Here is a 23,659-nt window from a genome sequence, read left to right as displayed (position 1 = left end):
TCCAATGTGTTAACAGCAACACGTTTTGCATGCATTTCAACATAATCTACTCATAGATATGTAAAACACGACCACTCCATTATAGTTCAGAAGATGTATCAAAACAACTACAACCATTGTGCAAGACTGCAAATTAATAAACGTGTCTTGCTATAAAGACAAACTGAGTACATTTATCAGTCAATCTGAGCTTCTCAGCCCTTCTAGAAAACTTCAGAAAATACCATGAGAATTGACTAAAACGGGTGACATACGGATGGGGAAACAGACAAGGTTCTCTGGATTTTGATACTCTTACAAAAAAACATGTGCAAAAAGAATGTGTTTTTCAATTTTCATCACAATTAGGCAGGCGCGTCAATAGATAAATGCAATGTAAGTGTGATATACAGACAGTCAGATGGACAGACAGTTATTGAATATCCGTTAGAATGTATTCTCATGTTTTTTTTTTAAAAAAAAAAGCACTGGGATAAAAAGTTAGGATTAAAAGTTTTAGTGAATCTGAAAATGAAACACAAATAGAGAATGTGACACAAATTATAAGTTGTATGCTTGCCAATTAAACCATGTTGAGAATTAAACTGAATTGGAAGCTTGGATCTAAGACTAAATAAAAGTTGCAAACAAGCCCAACTGGAAGACAATTGATAGAAGCGAAGTAACTTTGGTATCGGTTCCAAAACCTTTGGAGCCTTCGGTCCACCACCACCTGGAGCCCCATGCCAACAAATGTGGGTCTTGGGGATAAAAAGATGGGGAAGTGGAACTGACCGAACACCCCCCAGGAACATGACACCGCTGCCCGTTGCATGGCGCTGAAGGGGAGAAGGAATTTAAGGACTTACAAGTGAATTTTAGAACCTTGCAAGACTTGTATTAAAAAAAACAAAAAAAAACAAACTCATGACCTTGAAAAAAGATATATTGGTATAACCAACACACAGTGAAAAAATAAATGTACTTACATTGTATTAGTGTTTAAAGTTATGTCGAAAAACTTCTCTAGAAAAACAGGTTTTGTGAATATGGTCTTCTGGGTCAATAGGTCATAACTGAATGGGCTTTTCAGAACACTACACTAACTGTATGGGCTCTTCAGCACACTACTCTAACGGTATGGTCAGTTTGCTGTATGGTTAGTTCTCAAAGAGCAGGAAGCCAGAGAAGGTACAGAAGCGCTGGTGGTCTCCATGAAGTGCCCCTGTTCCCATTCTCACCCAAACCTCGTCGTCCTTCACTAGCTTCAGCACGGCACTGTTTCCTGCTGTGTCATGTTTGCCTTTGGCCTCGTAGCTGTAAAATAGAGGAAAACATTTTCTTTCAATAACATATCTTTGCTTTGTTTTACCAACTGAATTCAAAACTGAAATGTTTGTGGGTTATCAGGTTTTTCTACCACATTTCCACTGAATTATACATACAGTACATAAATAATGCATATTTTATTTAAAACCCCTTTTCATTGGCATTAAATGTATAGCTGCACACGAAAAAAAGTTGCACAGATATTTTTATTTTTTATCAAACGAAACAAAAAACGAAACCGCTAGCGATTCGTTCACAACTGATACAGTACTGTTTTGTAATCTGAGAACTCATCATCATCAAACTTAAATTCAAATGGTTTATCAATCTTTTCAAATGTGACTTTGAGGCACACTGATTGGTTTATTCAATCTTTCCAGAACTGCCGTCATATCATTGCCTTGTTTTGTATTCTGATTTCCTCGAGTGCACCTCATCGCTACAAAATGGCATGTAAACAAATGATGAAACACGCCGCTGTTTCTTTTGGACAAAATGTTGTAAATTGTTGAAGCTCTTGAGAAAAACCTGAATCAGACACAAGTCGCCGAGCAATTTTGTGTTTTCCGTTCTGATGAGATGCTTCACCATTCTGTTAAATAATTTTGTGCATGTCTTGAATATTACTCCTGTACAGGTATTCATAATTAATCTAGACCTGCTGAGGCATTTAAAAAAAAAATCTCAAGTGTATTTTATTCAACATTACACACTTCAGCTAAAATGAGTCAGTGATTGAGACTAATTAAACCATTTAAACATAGGCTATTTAATCGTTATTTAAATAGCCATCCTCTCACTCTTAGTATTATCTTTTTTTTCTTCTTTTTTTTTAAGCAGCTAGTTAATTTCAGTATACTCCTGGGTGTATCACTTGTGGCTAATTAGTTTAACTTGCCATATTGTGTTATATACATATTGTTACTTTTTATTGAGTTGTTTATTATTATTATTATTATTATTATTATTATTATTATTATTATTATTAATAATAATAATAAATACACTTACGTTTTGGCATTTTTCTTTCTTTAACTCACTGTGTCAGGATGGCTCTATTTTATTGATGATGTTAAAGGGTACATAAGGACCTTTTATTTTATTGTGTTACATTTTCCCATGTGTTGCTACAACTGTTTTATGTAAGGTGTGTGTATCGTTTTAAAACAATTTTTAAACTTTTATATTGCATTCCCTGCCTCAAGATGGCTTCACATGTACCCGCATGGACCTCTCAGAACTACATTTCCCATCATCCTCTTGCTCACATATGTAACTGAGATGGATGTACAAGTGAGCAGGAGGATGATGGGAAAGGTAGTTCTGTAACAACACACTCATTTTTATAACACAAGGTATGCTTTATTAATATATTAAAAGTATCGCTGATAAGCACTGCAATGCTTTCAAAATGTTATTACTATATTTTTGCAAACACACATTGGAACAAATGTAGGAGCCATAGTTTGCTCTAGCAAGGGCCTAAAACTACAGCAGGAAAACATTCTCACACAACTCTGATCAAAAGAATGAAACAAAGTGAGAAAACTGGAATGAGAACCAGCCTCCGGCTTTATTGTGTGACCTGCTCCCAGGTCAATATTACCACAGCCATCAAAAGCACAACCACTGAATTTAACTACAGACTAAAATGTAAGTTTGACTGCCAAACCACCAACTGTGTTTGCATTATTTGTTGGAAAAAAAAATGTACAGCTCAATATATTGGTGAATATCAATTAGCCATCAGATTTGCCCAACATAAATATGACTGAAAACCCTGGGAGTGCAGACTCACTCCAGTCTCATTACATTTTAACCAACCCTACCACGATTTCATGTTGCGCACATGCATATCAATTTTATATGCAACCCTAATGCTCAATGAATGAAAGAACAAAGAGCAACAAGCAACAGCACAAGTAATGACTTGTAACCCATGGATTTATCTTTGTTTAATTAAGTTCTTTATTTAAAGAGTCAGCACCCATTCATGAAACTGTGTCAACCGCTTAGATCATTTATATGCTCGGACAACTCCCATTTGTGAATCACTCAACATCCTTGACCCATTTCACACTATGACTCCTACCTACAGCATCAGTGTACTGTATATGTAACTGCCGTTCCACTTACCTGTACATTGTGATAACTGTGTTCCCATTGTGCATTAAGTAAACATGCACTTGATCAACATCTTCATGCTTCATCATACTGAAGGTGAAAAAATAAGCACCTAAAAAAACATTTTAAAAATAGAAAACTACAAGTTATAGAGTATATACAATGTATTAACAACATTTAACCTTCTTATTTATTTTTTTCTTAATGCTTTTTTTTATTTTATTTTTTATTTTAAAAGGTTAAACCTGTGGACATGGTTGATATGGCAGTATGGTTTATCTGTGTTATTATCTTTGTGCAGTGCATCATTTTTCCAGTAGCACGTTCAGATGATTTTGACTCTCTGTTTACAATAGTACCGCCAAAGTTGGCATCTGGTGTATGCTGGAGCCAGGGTCCATCATCACTTCACATTATATCCAGAGAGGTGTGCCCAGGGTATGATTTCATGCAATGAAGGCTACATTCAATTTATATTCATCTGTAAATTCAAGTGTTAACACTGCTGCAGACCACATCTTTAGCAAATCTAAAATCAATACAATGCCTAATAACAATCAGTAAACAACAATTGTACGAGCAAGTATTAATCCTCTTCATGACTTAAGCACTAAAACATAAAATCTGAGTAAAATGCATGCATTAAAAAAATTTTAGTAAAAATTAGTAAAAATTTCATTAGTAAAAATTTCAAGTCTTGGGGAGCTGCTGAGCAAACGGCATTTCATGAATTCAAGTTGTTTCCAGGGACAAAAGTCCAGTGCCTAATAACATAAAAGCGAAACCGTAAAGATGAACTTCCTTATACATTTCTTGTTTTCAAAATTATTTGTATTATTGACAAAGTTTTATTAATTAAATAAAAACTGGTCTTTTCAGGATGTTCAGTCAATTCTAGTATGCTACTTTGACTACTATCTTTAATTCTCTGTTCCTCCATTTAATTTTGACCTTCTGTTTCCTAAATACAGTAAGGGGTTTGTCAATTATTTTACTGCCTTACATTTTACTCAATACTCACTGAGGCTAACTTGATTGTGAGTGAAATTTAGTAAGTACTGTACATGTGACAAGTATCCCACTACCTGATTTCAGACGTTTATGATAATGCTTAACCAGTACGTTGCATCTTGTTGCTGAAATCTGGGACCATTGTGTCTTGAATATTTCCTTCAGCTCAGATAGATTGAATACAAAATGCTTGGCTTCAGCTTTTTTCAGATCAGTCCAAAGCAGTTATATTCCAGAGCTGATTAAGCCGTATGCTTTGAGTTGTTATCCTATTGGAAGATAAACTGTGCCGATCGGCCTATTAGTAGATGGTATCAGTGTACTGTTTAGAATGTTTTGATACATGGCTGCTTTAATTTGATCTTCAAATCACATGAATGTTCTGAAACACCCGCATGATCAAACCACCTCCATGTTTAAATGTAGGTACAAGGTCTTCATTGAAGGCATTCCCTTTTTTTCTGTGGTCCATTTTTGGGGAGTTCTATTTTAGTCTCATTGGACCAGAACATTTTGTTGAATGCTTGATTCCTGTTTATTTTTCTTGGCAAATTTTAGACAGTTTGTTTTATGAATTTTCTTTAAAAGTGGTTTGCAGAGGTCTACATGCATACGACTCTTCTGTGTTCAGGTGCCTTTGTACAGTTCTTTCGCACACTATTATGCCTAATGCTTCTAAATCTTTCTTTAAGTCTTTGGCTGTTAATCTTGGATTTTTAGCTGCTGGGACAATTCTCCTACCTGTTGTGCCTGCAATCTTCTTGTTAAATTTAGTTAGGTAAACATAATGCTGTAAATCACATTTTCTGTGGTTGTACTGTAATTGTTTGACATTTTTATTTTACTCCTAAATTAAATTTGTCACAGTTCTTTAACCTTGTTGTGTTGTGGTCTTGCTTTCCCACTCAAAATAGGTTTGTCTTTTTGTATTGATTAAAATGACATTTCTTAATGACATTTCCATCATGTTATTTTTCTGTAACATCAGTCTGCACCAATAATGGTTTACTGAATTGTGACATCTCTTGCTGACCCCCTAAGCACTGTACTGCCTTTCTGTCATTGCCAATTATGATTAGTTTCTGATAAAAGTGAAATTAGAAACATCCTGTATTGTTGCTGCATATTAGACAAAGCTAGCATTTACAGTGCAACAAAGAGGGCTTTGCTTTCTGTAGGAAGAAAGCTGACATGGGTTACATCTGGCATTGTTGCTTTCAGAGCTTTTGCTGTATAAAAGAATCTCATCGATTTGAAGAAAGCTATTACTTAAATTGAGCTAAAAGTATACCTTTACTCAAAACTAATAGCTCTTAATCAAACTAGAGATTTAAAGAGATAAAAACAATTTTAGATTGTTGTATTTACCTTAGAAATTTTTGTTATTTCTAGTGAGCTGGCCTCCTGTTCAACACAAATTTGAGCTGTAATGTGCTTGAACGGAGGAAGATGTATTGAAACAGTCCATAACATTCCCAATCTTATTTTAAAATAACAAATGATATATAAGTTAGCAGCAACTTCTTTGGGGAGCCGTTATGAAACAGATGAATGCCAGTCCCCAGAATTTAAATGGTTTTATGGGTGCTAAGATTAGAGCAGAAATACAGTAGGTTTCTTGGAGGGAAAGGAGGAGAAAATAGGTTCCCCCCTATATCAGAACAGTAAGTAATATAATCTGATTCAACCCCCTCACTCAACAACCACAGAACAGCTTAATTTTCATTTAACTACTGAGTCTCATCTGTTTGATACATATTGCGACCCAGTTATATGGAAAGGTTACCTATTTCGTAAACAGCACAACCACAGTACCTATCATTTGCACACAGTGGGGCAGAGAAGTTTTATGGCCCTCAGTGCAAAATAACACAGTATTTACCTGTTTATGCAGACAAAAAAAAATGACCATTATGATAAATTAGTGATGCAGTCGGCAACCTAATTTCTTATTCGATTATCGTATAGGCATTTATTAATGATAATCGATGCATTGACGTTTTATTTTTCAAAATAAAGAACAAACATTTGCTTTTTTAGCATTAGATCCAATAACTAAAAACACTGTTGTGCATAATAGTTAAACAAAAAGGCACAACTTACATTCAAGTTAGAACACTTCCGATTATAAAAAAAGAAATACAAAGGACTTGAGTTTAACAACTGAAAAGAATAAGCGTGCGTCCGCATCAGATATCCCTTTAACATTGTAATAGTAATAAAAAAATACTGTATTTTAACAGAAGTCATTTCTATCTGAACTATGGTTGTTCATTACTGTTAACATGTTATGTCCAAAGCAAAACATTTTAATTAATCTCACAAATCCTGACTAATTTAACTACCGTACTAAATGTAGCTTTTTTTATATAATATTACCATATAATCCAAATACAATATGCTTTGAAACAAAAGGTGGTAAATCGGTAGACTTAATATTGGCATTCTTACGCATAACATATGTTGTGTTCTTGTCACTTTTTAGTGCAAACAAATGCACAAACTCACCAGTGAAGCAACTGAACTCATTTTACACGTGGTATATCCAACGCAAATGTAGAGGCCTAAAGTGTGTATCCTAGCAACGCGCTGTCGTTGTTTATCTACCATAATATCAGTAAACGAAGCGCACCCAATGTTTTAATGCAAACCGGCAACAGGAGACTTCACACTGGGTTCTAATTTGATGCATCGATTCACCAATATGTAATCGAAGCTTGGGAAATTTAAGACAGATGATCAATAATCAATGCATTGATTAATTGTTGCACCACTACAATAAAGTGTTGTTTTAACCCTCCCAACTTAACCACAAACAAAAATAGTGTCTACAACTGTTACACTTACCTGTTACAGGTGCATGGAATCTTCCAGTCATAACATCAAAAAAGTTTCCAATATTAGTTTCCACACTGCTAAAAATGATTCCACTGTTTTCATTGGTAAAGTGAGTGGCCAAGGATGCCATAAATGCAATCTAAGGAAAGAAAAAAAGTAATTTACAAAATGAAGACAGTTCACCATCACTACAGCAGTTGAATCCCCACAAAGATTTTTTGACTACTTTTTAATGCATGCATCTTCCCTACATGCCATGCCACTGGTTTATAGTCATGTTGAACTTAAAACAAAGTTAAAATAACTAAGCATACAAAGCTGAAGGGACTTTCTTCAGTCACAGAGTAAATCACTAAAATGAAATTCAGAACAATGATGTTCCTTGAGCCTATACAGACAGCTTTAAAGGTTAGATAAAGAATATTAAAGACAGGGCACGTTCAAAAGGCCAGGTTATTAAACTGTCCTCAACCTTTTTGTGTTGTTTACAGCTGACCGGTATTCTATGGCGCTTTCAATTTCACATATGACTGATTTTCATACACCACAGTCCAGAACTGGAATGACTTATTTGTAAATCAGTTCTTGCTTTACTGTCGGGACCACAAAATACACAAACAAGCACCTTCTGAAGAGATCTACTGTATGGCAGCTCCTTAATTTCTCAAAAGAAAGAGAATTACAAAGGAAAAACACATTAATAATCTTCTCAGTTTTTAAAATCACCATTTATGGAAAAGTCATTTCCCAAGTGCTATAATTTTATTTATTTATTTTTTTAAAATCAAAATTATACAAATAAATAAAAACAAAAACTACTACTGTGCTAGTTGCCTGTTCTTGAGACTTGATTCCAAAGAAATCACGTGATGCAGTGACCTTTCAACTCTGACGGCCCCACCTTCTTCATACTTATTACTGTAGACCAGCAGGAGGTCACAACAGCTAGGACTACTCTACATGCACTGATGGGTTCTGATACAGAGAAAAATGAATGCAATTATAATCATTATTGGAGCAACAAGTATATTTCATATATTAGTGTTAGTGTTCATAGATATACCAGATTCTACCAAGTCAACACACCAGTTTGAACGATCGCCCCACCCCAACTTTTAGCATTAATTTCCGGGTTTTAATAACCAAACAATGCCTGAAGGGAAATATCGCAGCTCGCATGAAAACTGCCTAGAAGTGCTGTAGTTGCTCTGTGCAATCCATATTTTTGATTGTTTTTTTTTTTTTTTAGATACTGCAAGAGCTTGTAACTGAGGCAGCATTTTTTTGTATTCAACATTTTAATGCTATAATGCTACATTGGCTGTTCATTTATTATTTCGTGTTGTGTTTTCACACTGGACACTGCAATTTCTTACTTGCAGAGATTACATAAAGCCCTTTATTTTAGTGGACAGAAAATGTCACGTGTCTATATTTTAAATGTAGCGACTTTTATTTTAGCATTTGTCACCTACAAATATGTTTTTTCATGGTGTGGTTTTGTACTGGACAGGACACTGCATCTTTAAAGTTTAATGTTTGTTTTGTGAAAGATTTGAAATGACAAAACAGTGGACATACTGCAGCAGCTTTGAATTGAATTTCACCAGTCAATAAATATGTTAACTGCGATTCTTGATTCTTTATCGTGACTGTGTGCTGTGCTCTACCTTTTGAATTTTAAGTATGCCTAATTGTAAACTTAAAGGGTACATCAGCACTACATGAAAGATAAAACATAAATGATCCCACCTTGCTGTTCCGAATGTATTTATTCATTGTATAATAATCTGTATGTGCCCAAACATCTGCATAATGCCACACTGCTATGTCCAAAATCACTGTTCTCGAGCATCTCTTCTGGACATAGCAGTGTGGCATTATGCAGATGTCTAGGTGCATACTGATTATTATACAATGAACAAATACATTCGGAACAGCAAGGTGGGATAGTTTATGTTTTATCTTTCATGTAGTGCTGATGTACCCTTTAATCTATCTACCTAAAGTTAAAAATATCCTCTGCAATAATCCTCTGCAGGGGCCTGTAATTTCGCCCCTGCCTGAGTCAGTATAAGCAAAACAAAATACCTATAAAAGAAATGCCACATCTGCACCAAGGCAATTGAGAACATATTTGAATGAGTGTATGATGTTGACTATTCAGTTCATGCTTGAGTCATCGGTCCTTGAGCTTTGTTGAGTACTGTATGTAGGGGGTCGGGGAGGGGGGTTAAAGTGTAATTATCTGTGGGAATATCACTGGTTATGTTGTGAACTAAAGAAACTGGCATACAATTCCAGAGTGATGACTGGATAAGCATGAACAGGCTATCAGGATTGAGCAGAAATAATATGTGTTTTCATATTTCAAAGATTTAAACCTCTAGAAGCCTAGAAAAAAATCCACTCCACATAGCAGACCAGTAAACTGTGCCACGACTTGGGTATTCCCCAGCATCATTTTTGCTATGGCTTTTTTCCCCATATAGGACACTGTTTAATTGGTAATAGTACCATTGTGTTTTTAGAAAAGTGGCCCTTTTTATTAACTTTTAATCAGGATACTGCTATCATTATATAATCATTGAAACAGTACTAAATAACAAAACTATGATTGATGTGTGCATTTATTTATTACTAACACTCTTTAAGTTCTCTAAGTTCTCTTTGTTGTTGTTTGCTTTGTTACTTGGTACTTAGTTACTTGCAACAGTGATATAATAAAACCCTGTGGTTAATCCTATCAACTGTTTTTTCAAAACTTTTGTGAAACAACCAATAGAAAGTGTATCTAGTTTCGTAAACTGTAGCAATTCCTGTCTCAAATTAATTAGGCTGCACTTTCTAGAACTGTGATGATTGAAGGCCTATGTAAACTGTGGTACTGTATGCTACCCTTGCCATTACTTCCATGTCTATGGTACCCGTCTCTATTGACCCATATAATGCTGCTCTGGTGAAACACAGCCCTTCTCTGAAGTTTCTTTGTACACAAAGCTCCTTTCAAGATTAATCAGAGTCAGCCTAAATAATTAATAAATGACATTTGTTTTGACATTTTCACAATTTCCTTGATGCCCTTTCATATTTTTCACCTGCCTCTAGATGTCACTTTGGATTAAATCTCCCTGTGCTTTTTACCTGTCTGGTGCATTACACACCATTTCTAATTAGATCAGATTACTTCTGGAACTGATTTTATGAAGAGGAAAATCAATTGTAAGTGAGCTGGGGCCATTTTTTTGTTTGCAATGAGCACCTGATCATTCTGTAAACTATCTACAAACCATCAATTTTGGTTGTTTCCATTAGAATTACAAACATTGATGTAGGTACAGTAGAATTGAATAATCCTGGCTTTTGGAAGCCTGGAAACAATGTCTGTTGTATGGTGAAAACAGTACTAGGGTTACAATGCAAGATTAATATTTAAATACATTATAGTTTACAGAAAGTACAAAGAATACTACTAAAATACAATATGAAATATGATGCAACAAGTTAGGATTACAAGAGATTATATCTACAATTACATAATAGTAGTGCAATAGTGCAAGGATTAGCTAAGGATCCAGTAACGTGGTGCATAGATCAGGGAAGTGCATAGGAGGGGTAGATCAAGAGATCTACAAGTGTACGTTATGATATTTCTGGATAGAATCGCCACGGCAACTAAAGAATTCAACACATTTATTGAAGCTGCTCAGGCAATTCACGCTCACTTTACTTGTTCGTGTGGGAGAAGTTAGACAACAAGCAGCGGAAGGGTTGAAGAGCATAGACAGCAGCGCTTTACCAGGCAAACTAAAACTTTGGTGCTTTCAGTTTACTGCCGAGGCTGCTGTGGCCACTGACTGTGTACAAGGTTTCTTTGACAACAGTAGAGAAGCTGGAAGCTTTAATCAGTACATACTTCAGGAAATGGTTGGGAGTTCCACGCTGTCTCAGCAGAGTGGGACTTTATTGTAAAGGAATACTGCAGCTACCAGTCTCCGCTCTAACCGAGGAGTTTAAGTGCACCAAGGTCTGACTGGAAATTACATTAGTAGAGTCATGCGACAAATGCATAAGGGCGGCAGCACCTGTGTTGAAAACTGGACGATAGTGGGCGGCAAAGAAAGCTGTGGAAGATGCAAAGGCTGCCCGTCGAATTGGTGATATCATGGGGCAAGTTCAGCATGGAAGAGGAGTTCTTGGTCTCACTTCAGCTCCTCCTACATGGCACAAGACAGCCCCAGCTCAACGGAGGAAGCTGGTAGTCAACGAGGTGCAAAAGCAGGAGGAGAGGATGAGGTGGATAAAGGCCGTTTCCCAGGCCAAGCAGGGAGACTGGATGAGATGGGAGAGTGTGGACACAGAAGATTGGCTGGCAAGACCTATGGTCAATGGAACAGAGCAGGATCAGTTTCCTCATCAGGTCAACATATGATGTTCTCCCATCATCAGAACCACCAAGAAAAGGTGTTAAAACCAAGCCTCGCCCAGGACAACTGGATGCTGCTAGAAAATGCTGGCAGATGTTGGTCAATGGCTTATTTTTCCACTGGAGATTGCCACCACTAACCTTCGACCAGATATTGTCTTGTGGTCTGGATCAGCACACCTTGTTCATCTGGTAGAGTTAACAGTGCCATAGGAGGATGCTGCAGATGAGGCGCATGAGAAGAAGAAACTGCGGTATGCTCAACTAGCCACTGAAGCGGAACAGCGAGGATGGAGAGTCAGGGTTTACCCAGTGGCGGTGGGTTGTCGAGGATTTGTGGCACACTTTACAACCTGGTTTCTCAGAGACGTCGGATTCAGTGGCCAAGAGCTGTTTCGCACAGTGAAGAACTTATCTGAAGCAGCAGAGAGGAGCAGCAACTGGCTGTGGTTGAGATGGAAAGATTCTGGTTGGGGATCTCAAGTACAATAGAAAGAAAGAAACGCTAATGTATGGGTAAGTAAGCTGGGCTGAGTTGAGTGGGGGACAGAGGGGGGTGATGCTGCGATGCCAGAATCACCGTCTAGCCCTCTTGAGGTTTCGTGGGCTAGTCGACAAAACATCGAGGATGGAAGGTGCCCCCTTGAAGACACCAGAGATGTACTCTACTTAGCTCAATCCAGACAGTTGTCATGCTGATGCGATGGGGAGACCGCACTGTGGTTGATCCGCGGAGCCAGCATCGCAGCCGTTGTGTGTGCTGATGCGCTAGGAAGGCAAATAAGATGATCCCTGGAGCCAGCATTACACTTCAGCCATCAACACCAGGCAGAAGGATATCTACATCATCATATGGAAGGAAACGCAAATGGATGAAGACACAGATGGATCACATTAGTTTACTGTAAAGCTACGTCTTAGTTGGTGCTTATCTTGGCGAGAGCCGAGTTCAAATCAGCATGAAGTTTTAACATCTACTCTTGTGTAATGGAAATCTTGTTGATTTAAAATCAACTGATTTGTGTTTTAGAGGCAAATTAAAAAAAAAAAAAAAAAACCTGATTTGTCTTAGTGTCCCGGAATTATGGGGCCAGTTGGCAAACATGAACAGAGAAAAAAAACAGCACCAACTCAATTTGTTCCCAGAGAAAGTGGTATCATAATATGAAACTTTGAAGCTATATCTAGGGCTTCTGTTTTTCTGTTTTTATTAATTGTATTTTTTGGTGCTTTTTTTTTTTTTTTTAGCTATTTTCGAGTTTTATGTAAATCGTTTTTTACGGGGCTTTCGTTTTTGATATACTGTATGAAATTAGTGTTTTCAGTTACTTTCCAAAATGCTTGAGTGTTTTGTTTGTTTTTTTTCCTGTCAAAATATGTATATTAACTCGACAGTACTTGCATACTTAAATTGTACCTTCTTACTTTGCTGTCTTCCACAACGAAATCCCTATGGTCACGGGCACATTCTTCTTGGGTTTCTGTGTTTAGGCTTTTTTAAAAAAAAAAATTTACATTTTGCCACAATTCTGCTTAAAATCTTCCGTATCGTAACTGTATGTAATACACCTTTAAATCCTGCTACCAAGCCACCATTCTGGATTGTAATCTTGTTTTAAATTTCGCAAGCTAAGTCTCCATTAGAAATGTAGAAATGTGAAGAAAATCAGAAGCCCTAAATACAGTATATCTTACTTTACTTTGTCTGGCATACGCTAAAAGGTTTTTCCAATTAGCAGAATTGTCAAGTTTTTAAATTTGTCCTACCGTTATGATTGATTTCGTTTTTCCCCGTCACTTTTAAAAATCGCCTTCAGAAAATTGAATACGAAAAACCAAATTATGCAATTTCCATTATTCAACACTTCACTCTTAATCGAGCACGCAGCAGTGCTTCAGCAGGGGGCGGGAGGGTATGAGCTGCTCCTCCAATTAAAACCAGAGCTCTAATCTACATCATCTGTCATTGCCAGTACTGTGGTTATAGAGATAGGGGTTTATAACGAAGGCTTGTCTCCTCTGATGAAAAAAACTCTCTGGAATCCTGCAATTAAAACCGGTGCTCAGATCATGTGATCTGCTATTGCTAGTACTGTGGTTAATAGTAGATAGGAGTTTATAATGGAGACTTGCCTCCTCTGTGGAGCCAGTAATGCTGTTAATATAGGAATGTTGAATCTTGGGTTTTGGTTAAAATGTCATTTTTTTTCTTGCATTTTATATATATTAGGGCTGTCACTCGATTTAAATCGGTTAATTTATGGGCATTAATTGATTAATCTGTAGATTAATTGGTAGATTCATCCATGCACATGTTTAATAAAGGTAACAATCTTATAGCGTCTGTCTTATATAATCTAAAAAAATAAAAAAAAGCTCAATTGGAATTTGGTCATTTTAAAAGCATTTATTATTATTATTTTAGTAAATGTAACACATTTTCACAGAACAACCGTTCTTTCGGGTCACTGTCAGTCACATACCTGAAAACACAAGACAGCTGAGCTGCGTTTCCATTGTCGGAAGTTTAGTCTACAATTACAGCTACATACTTGGCTTTCTGTAGTTCTGCTTTTATTCGTTCTGAATCTTGTTAGAGGTACCCGAGAATACTGTGGCTATTGACAAGTGATTGCTCAAGATGCTGTCATAGTCAGAAATCAAAGAAAGTAATTCCACATAATTACCTGTATTTGAGGAATTGGTGCCTTTGTGCCCCTTGAATGCCGGTTCTTGTTTGCCAAGGTAAACAACAGAATCAATCAAGTGTTTAAGAACCTCATGATTGTTTCTTACTTGCTCATTGTGATGTATTGTATCCCTACACTTCTGCTCATCCAGTTGAACATCAATCCGGGTTTGTCCAAAGGTTTTGAGTGTTACAGCGGCTCACAAGTGACTTTGGGAATGCTCTTGTTTTTGTGCTGACTTCATTTGACTAGATTCCTAGATTGCTGTAGCCAGTGCTGTTCCATATCGCCTTTTCTATACTGAACAAAAGACAGTTCCAGCAGTATTCTTTTTTTTAAAGTGCATTTGTTCTGTATTTGATTTGTTATACTTGTAATTTGTTCTTGTGGTTTGTTCATTGCATTTTAAAGTAAAATATTACTGCCTATTTTCATTATGACAGCACAAATGAGTCTGCCTTTAAATCACGCAGACCCTTCCTCACAAGACCTGCAACAGTATGAGAGTGCTTTTTTATCATCCTTTTTTATTACTATTTATTTTGAAAATGCTGTAGTTCAGGGAGAAGGAGCTGAGAGTGATCAGAATGGCGAGTTTTGAATTGATTTGAATACTTTTACTTTTTTCACTACTTTAATTAATCATTGGTGTCTGATTCAGACTCATTCAATATCTCACGTACACTTCGGTTTCCCAAAAGATCAACATTTACATGAATCTCGACAATCATGTTTATTGTGATAAATTCCAGTGGTGTATGGTAATCTAACAATGATTTGCCTCTTTTTGAAAAGAAGTACCAACCCATGGTGATATGCTGTAATATCAACCCCTGTTTTGACCAATCAGGATAGAGTATTTAAAATACCCATTTCATAAATATATTTATAAAACAGCTTGGAAAAATAACAACCACTGATTGGTTAAACAGCATCACATGACTGTGCGTATATATAGCGTATACGCAGGGCTTGAATACTAATGAGCCACTTCACACTGTATAAATCAGTATGTATAAATCAGTCACACTGTATAAATCATGCACAGCATTATAACAATTCTATGATAAAGTGCCATTTTATTTATTAACTATTAAACCACTGCCACAAAATGAGTGACATTCCACCCATTTTATGTAATATATTTGGGGATGAAACTCCAGAGAACTGATACAGCACCAGCTTTCCTAGTGAAGACAGTAATCCACATGAAAAAAAAGAGAAAAACATTGTGCTACAGAACCTGTCAACAGTAGACACATAAGATTACATGAGGCACAGCTAAATGAAATGGAAGAAAACAAAAGATGAAAAAATACTAAAAAGGACTACAACGTGGGCTGTTAATGTATTTAAAGACAAAAATATTGTCTTTGAAGAATGTATTTGAAGAAAAAAATATGGGCATTCATTTTAAGGAAATAAGTCCAGAACCTCAACAACATTCTGAGGGAATTTTATGCCAGTGCAAGAAGTTCAACTGGCAACCAGTATTCAAGTCTCCAGTTTTTTAACACTGAGACCCCATTTGTCAGGTGCAGAGCTTTAAAAAATATTTGTCAAAATGCCCTCCCGATGTAACAGTCTGTTGAGCAGAATCTGAGCAAGTCGAAGCCACGTTTTCCCAAGTTAGCTTGTACGTTGCGAACGTTTGGGCAATCGCTGTGCTGACGGAAATAGTATCTACAGAAGGTATGTCTGCTGTATCCTAGGATACAGCTGCTTATTACAATGTCGGAGTCAAAATAAAACAGCATTTTAATCAAAATATTGTGTATTTCCTAGAAAATACTACTGGGAAGATATTGAATAATAGACAAAAATTGGGTACAAATCAGTAAAAACCGATGTCCAGGTAAAAAACAATCCTGTAATTTTTTGATAAAATTCAGAATGAACCACAAACTCTGGAACACTATTTATACCTTACATATATTTTTTATTTACCAAAACATAACCAGCATAAAATCTCTTGATTCTGCATGACCAGTTAAAATAACAGCAAATTACCAGCTCTTCCCAGGATTGGTCTGGTCATTGCTAGGATTTCCAATAGGAAATCAGTGACTCTTATATGGTAGATGTGTGCTTACCTGGACAAAAAAAGATAAACTGCAGAATAAAAAGTGATTGCAATAGATACCAGGAAGAAACCATTTATTTAGTTATTCATTTATTTATTTAGTTATAAATTGTTGTATTTGAAAAATATGTGTATTCTGACTTGCAAAGAACCAAAATATCTTCAACACAAAAAGGGGTGCCAGTGATAATGCTGCTAATGCTAGTAAGAGGTAACAAATTAATGTTAAAACCTTGGGTAGTACTCTAAATAGGTCAGGTTGCTTTGGGGAGGGAAATCATGTTGTTATGGATGTCAGATCATGGTAATACAATGCTGATATATACATCTACCTGAAGCTCGGATGGAATTCCATGTGATCCTTTTTCTCCTTTTAGACCTTGAACTCCACGCTCTCCTCGGGGTCCTATCTCGCCTTTGTCTCCATTTTCACCTTTTGGCCCATCACGGCCAGGTACTCCATTGTTCCCATTGTTTCCATAGTTTCCTGAAAAAATACATGAAAATCAGTAAAAAAAAAAACATTTAAGTGAAGCATAGATAAAATTCAGGTTTTCCAATACTTCTTTCTGAATAAATAAATATTATTACATTTCTTAGAAGTACATGTTTTATCCTATTCCCAGACAGATCATTTTCTGTTTCTGACGTCCCTAACAAAAATGTACTTACTTGCTGCTGATTTGAAGTATCTGACAAATGATGTCTTTCCATACGACTTTTGTGCTGGAAATAACTTAAGTTAATTAACATTTTCATGTGAAATTGGCATCTTTTATGAGAAAGTGACTAACAATACCCAGTAGGGAAGCTGTTTTGTTAATTTTACATTTATTGTAATTTAAATCATTTTAGAACAGTATTTTGTCAGGCTAAAATGATAATTAAGTTTTATTCCTTGATATCGTATGTTGAAATAATATCAGTTATGCAGAAAGACTTTCTTAATTAATCCTTTCACTGATGATATATTTTATCTTGTCACTTTTAATTCACTGTAAGTGGTAGACCTTTACAAGTTAAACAATGATGGCATGTTTATTGTAGATCTTTTTATTAGAACCAGGAAAGGAGAAAGTCAATGTCAGCAATATGAGAGATTCTAAACCAAGGAACATATTGAAGATTAGTTGTATGTGACAAAACTCTTAGCATCCAATCCAAATCCAATACAACTGGAATGCTTTTTTTTGGTTTGTTTGTTTTAGGAAGTATGAGTTAGTTGCAATTTAAAACATAAAACCTCACCATTTCTGCTAATGCACTTATCTTATCACTATGATTAGTATGGTATCAACAGGATGTACAGATTTATATAGAATAAGAGTTACCAAGTTTCATAACAATTTGATGAGTGATTCTTCAGATATATGTAAAAATGTAAGTGTGACGTACAGATGGGGGGATGTACAGACAGACAGACCCCCCCAATGTAACCCCCAAATCTGCCAATCAATAACCTAAACAAAGTCATGTTAATACCAAGTGTCCTGCCAATTGGATAAGCAGTTCTCCAGATATATGAAAACACTGAAGTGTCACATACAGATGAATGGATGTATGGAGAGACACCACTATAGATACCCAGAGTCTGATATCCTCAATAATGCTAATTGGTTAATTGGATACTTAGTTCTCCAGATATATGCACAAATGCAAAGTGTGACATACGTTTGAACTGACTTATGTAAGGATGTACCTATTACTGTCTCCACTATATCCCAATTTGCAGGGGATAATAAGTCATGCCTTATCATTACAACACAGTAGAAAATAGATAGTGCCTTGTGCCTCAGTAAAATGGCTCGTTTTCACTGGACAACACCGGTAATGGAACTTGACTAAAAGATTCATGGAAAACAGCTGTTTACCAACTGTAAAGACACTGCCGTCTAATCAATTAAACTAAACGGAGGCAGATCTAAACACTCCTGTTTTTTAAATAACTAAATATGATCTTGTTTATGCCATTCCTGTGAGCATGCAACCAAGGAAAAATAGGTGACACAACACACCTGCCCATCTGTGTCACAACAACAATACACCTGCCCATCTGTGTCACAACAACTTAGGGTTAAATCTTTACCAGTTGGGTCTCGTTACAGATATTTTATTTAGACAGTGTGTTATGTAATCCACATACAATCACTCTGTTTAATACACATTTGCACCGAGAGGTACGTTTTAAACTGTCTTAAAGCTAAAGTAGCAACACGTTGAACTTGACCGAATTATATTTGTTTCTATGAACAGGCAATGTAATTACAAGAATAGGAGTAAAGTCATAGATGGTGGACATTGCAAGATCCATCAATAGAAATGTTCATTACTATTTTTTTTGTTGGTTCAGTAGAAGTGAATATTGATACAGTATCTTTAATGAGGTTTCATAAAACTGAAGTTCGAGAGGAGGGACGGCCCCCACGCATTACGTCATCTAATTATAACCTATTGAAATATATAAATACCCAAGTAACTCACCCTCTCTCACATTTAATTCATTCACATCCCTCCACCTCCCCATCTCTGCCAGGAACTGATCCTAATTACAATCACTATGGGGGGGGTCTCCTGCCTCGTCCAAACTCATATTCTGTGTAAAGGGGGTTTGTCCTGAAACTACTGAATTTGGTTTAATGGTACCAGACAGCTCAGTTTAAAACTGTCCTCCTGTTTTTGTCATCTCACCCTCCACCTTCAGCATTGTCACCCTTCGGAAAAAAGTTTCATGCTCTGAGATCATGCAACCTTTGCCTCTCTACCACCTTTAGCATCCCAATGTGTGGCTGATAAGTCCTAAAAATAATAGTTCCAGACAACAACTGTGCTACCTTGCTCACCTGCTGCTACTGTTCACCACATGTTGTATCAATCAATCAATCAATCAATCTTTATTTTATATAGCGCCTTTCATAGTGGACCACCATCACAAAGTGCTTTACAAGATTCAGTAACAACAAGAGAGTCCATAATACTTTAAATACAGAGAAATGCATAAATACATGCTATACAGGAAAAAACAAACGAAAAAACCCAATCCATAATACATGAAATAATAGCAACAACACAGCCGCTAATAGCAGATATCAGGCTTAAAGAGCATGGAAAGCAAGAGAGAACAGGTGGGTCTTGAGAGCTGATTTAAAGCGAGCGACGGTGGGAGCATCACACACCAAAGCTGGGAAAGAGTTCCAGAGAGTCGGAGCCATGAAGCTAAACGAGCATTCTCCAAGTGTGGTGCACTTTTGCTTGGGGATAACAAGCAGGCCAGAGGACCTCAGCTTGCGGGCAGGGACATAGCGGGTCAGCAGGTTGAGGAGGTACTCGGGACTTGAGTGACTGAGTGTGGGCTGGCTTTAAAAGGACCAGTGTCAGGCAGGAGCAAAAAATAGATACATCAAACAAGTGCAAATTCAGACCAATGGTTTTATACATATGACTATACAATTAATTGTATTGCATGTTTTGGTAGCAGAATACACCAAGGCACCATAACTAGCAGGTGAGGAAGGATGTAGGTAGTTTAAACTAAATTGCTTCATCCTAGCTTGTTATACATCTGTCATCAAGGTGTTAATTACAATGATGTCAGCTTATGGTTTAGCACTCTTAAGTCTGCCTCTTCTCCGAGGATAGAAAGCATCTCATCAAAGGAATGATTATTCTTCTACTGGGCTACATTGAGAAGGCTGACATGTAATATTCTTTATCTGAACTTGACTTACTTATCACAGGTTGGTTAGAGCTTTTCTCAATGTACACACCACCATGCATTAAAGAGTAAGTAGCAGGTTTCCAAAAAAATATAAATTAGAAGTGATCAAGGGTGGGAGGTCACTGAAGTAATTTATATTTTAAATTCTGAAGAAAAAAAATAATAATTTGAATGATAATGATTATACAATGTCAAGGATCATCCTGATATTCATTTCAGCGGGCTATGGGAGTAGTTGGTTTAAATTACATTGTATTAACACAATATGGTGTGTGTCGTGGTGGGACATATTTTAGTGCTTTATTGAGAGGAAGGAATTGGGCTATAAAGGTAAGGTTATACTAAGCTAGTAAGTTGTGAAATGGTTTTTATTATTATTATTATTATTATTATTATTATTATTATTATTATTATTATTATTATTATTACTGTATACTGTAAACGTTCTTAATCTTAATGTTTATAGACATTTGAATTCAAATGCTTCACTTTCTTAAATAAACTTCATTAAGGATTTTAGTAAAGTTTAAACTTTTTTTTCTTAGAGTAGGTTTGATAGAAACTTATATCCATGGTAACACAATTGCTTTCATTGTACTATAGTGAAAAAAACAAGGGCTTGGCTGACGACTGTCATACAGTACTGTCATACACTTTTTAATGTCAGGCTGTTTTTCTTTTTTTGTTTTTTTTTAAGGGCTCATGCCATTAATTGCTTTTTCCATTAGTAAAACAAAAATAACTTCCATACTAAATTAGACACACCCATTCATATATTTTCTATTATATCTTTCAGGCAATTAGAGTACATATATTGCATTTATAAAAAAAATATGGGCGGGGGGTTTCAATATAGTGTGCCACTGTTGTACAAGATATTTTAACAAATAATGTTCAGCCATGTATTATTACACTGGCTGTACCTCCTCTAGTTAAACTCGCCCACATTTCCTGTCACATGTCAGTCCTAAATGCAGTGCTAAGAACATCTGCTGGTGAATGGGTACAAGATCAAATGTGTGCTTTTATTTTCTTTTGGGCTGGGCTTTTTAAAACAGTTTTTATATTTTTAAATTGTGCAGTCCAGTATTTACATGCATCAACTTTGCATGCATAAATGAATTGCTATAAGTGCCTTAAGCGATAAAACAATATATTTACCTGGCAGTCCAATAGGACCAGGAGGGCCAGGTGGTCCAAGATATCCACGCTGTCCAAAATCCCCCCTGCAGCACTGTGTGCAGTCCGGTAAGTGTGGTGGAGCATATGATTCCTTTAGACAAGAAAACATAGTGCATCTAAGACTGACAATTCAAATGATTACATAATATGTGTAAAATTATCAGGGATTGAACATGCTGTCCAGACCTACAAGTGACCTAGGATAGGTGACAACAGGCGAATAGATAAGAGACAACACTGATGAAGGAATTAACTTTAACATTTTCTACTATGTCAGAACATTTTTTTATTTAAAATCATATATACTAGCGAGTAATTGGTATTTTAAATATGCCAGGGTCAGAATGCCACAAGAATGGAGACAAGAATTGTTGAAATTAGATACTTTATACCAACAGCCATGTGAGCCCAGGGACCCGTTGGAATGTATATCGTCCCCTTGTGAGACATTTTGTTGATGCTATTGACCCAAAATTCAAAGCTTGATAGTCAACCCATTTTTTGTTATGAAGAGACCACACTGACCTTTCCAACAGAAACCCTCAAACACGGATTTGTGAAGACCTTATTAATGCACTCAATGACAAGGGCATTGCATCCCACAAGCCATCCCCCATCTCATCAGTAGCTTATTAAACCATTGAAACAACTGCATTCTTTTTTGGCAGTAAAAAGCAACTTTAACTGAGATTTTACAGGGTTACATAACTGCAGTGTTTACCAAACATGAAACTATTACTTTACCATTGCTGTGTCCTTTATTATATGTATTGCAACAAAATATGCGATGAAACAGAAAAAAACATATCTCATCAAGAGTGTTTAAAATAAGAAGACTTGTCTTAATCATAAGCAATAAGACCCGACACAACAGGCATATTAAATAGTTTCAGGTATATTTGTTAGGTTAAAACAATGATTTTAAAAGTTCAACATTTGTTTTGGTTTTATTCCACAGCTGTTTTACGACCAATGATGTGTGTATATAAATGTACAAAATGTACATATTGCTTTCAGGTTAATTTATTTATTTATTTGTATTATTTTGCATTAAACACAATATTTCTGATTGACATCTAGAAAAAGAAATGGTTTGAATGTTAAAATAAACAAGCACTTCCTTTTGTAGATACTTAATTAAATATAAATGGAGCTATATTTGCCAATTTCTCTGTAATTCTTAGTGACAGAGATGAAAGAAAAAAAAAAGATTGTTGAGTGATTTAAATGCTGTTTCAGTTGTATGTTGACATTTTTACCTACAGAAATGTTTAGATAATTGTTACTATTAAGGCGTGGTAACATTAATAGATCAGGTAAGTAAGTTGGTCTGCAATGTCATAGCCATGCGGTAATTATTATCGCACAGTCATGTGATCTTGTTCAGCCAATCATAGCACTTAATTTATCCAAGCCATTTTCTAAAAGTAATTAAACTATTTTAATCAGTGGAAGAATAGCTTGAGATCCCATACCCATTTTGAACACTTATGTCCATTTTAAGCAGACAATAATAAGCATGCATTTTAAAACAAATAAGTCAGATGAAAATCTTCCGGTAATAAAACTAAGACTTGATCTGCAAGTGGCTCTAAGTACCTGGTCTCTGTTTCCCGTTGGCTGTTCTAGTACCTGTGTAACTTTCCCTGGTTGTCCCTCTGTTTGACTTGAAGAAGTACCAATGCCATCTGTTCCATTAAAAGTCTCACTCTGCCCTCTTTTAACCGCCCTCCTGGAACCATTATCATCAGTCTGCTGCCGACTCTGAACTACTTTGGCTTTGGCTCTAGCATATCCCTTGCTCACCTCCGTGGTTTCCTCTTGGCTCAAGCAAAACTGCAACAAGATGAAAAACAACAGCTGCCAACCAGTGTATCTCCTTGGTGCCATGTTCAGTCATCAGCAGCTGTATCCCCACTGCTTGGTCTTCTTAAGGAAGTTTGAGTATTTTCCATCTGCATGTTTTTATATCTCATCTTCTGTTTGGCCCCAGTACCCTGGAGACTCAGGGTGCATTGGTTGTACCATAAGACATTAGTGTAACAACAGTGAAATCAGTTTTCACAGAACGATTACCCTGTGTGTCATATGTCCTCATATTTTAACACACATGATTAGTTAAGGATCTTTATTCACTGTGTTTTTACTTAACTGTGAAAAATGAATGTAGTGACTAATACATACTTTGGCACAGTGTTGATTGAGATGTTCAAAAACAATATGCTGTCCGTTCTGGGAAATGGTATCGATTAAATACGTCATAAGCCAAAAAAAAAAAAAAA

The 23,659-nt window shown here is 36.2% G+C and overlaps 1 protein-coding gene across 1 annotated transcript; it reads right to left on the bottom strand.

The window, feature by feature from the left end:
• Positions 1-459: 459 nt before the first annotated feature.
• LOC117408465 (complement C1q tumor necrosis factor-related protein 3-like) lies at positions 460-23,267 on the bottom strand. The gene is made up of 6 exons (XM_059000166.1): positions 22,977-23,267; positions 21,357-21,468; positions 16,813-16,967; positions 7,291-7,420; positions 3,445-3,544; positions 460-1,296 (listed from the first exon to the last, which is right to left on the bottom strand). Exons 1-6 carry the CDS (start codon positions 23,265-23,267, stop codon positions 1,140-1,142), a joined length of 945 nt encoding a protein of 314 aa, XP_058856149.1. The 3' UTR covers positions 460-1,139.
• Between the last annotated feature and the right edge of the window lie 392 nt (positions 23,268-23,659).

Source organism: Acipenser ruthenus, chromosome 1 (genome assembly GCF_902713425.1).
Source record: "Acipenser ruthenus chromosome 1, fAciRut3.2 maternal haplotype, whole genome shotgun sequence".
NCBI lineage: Eukaryota > Metazoa > Chordata > Actinopteri > Acipenseriformes > Acipenseridae > Acipenser > Acipenser ruthenus.
Note: the sequence above shows the minus strand (reverse complement) of the source record. Positions and strands in the feature narration are given on the sequence as shown.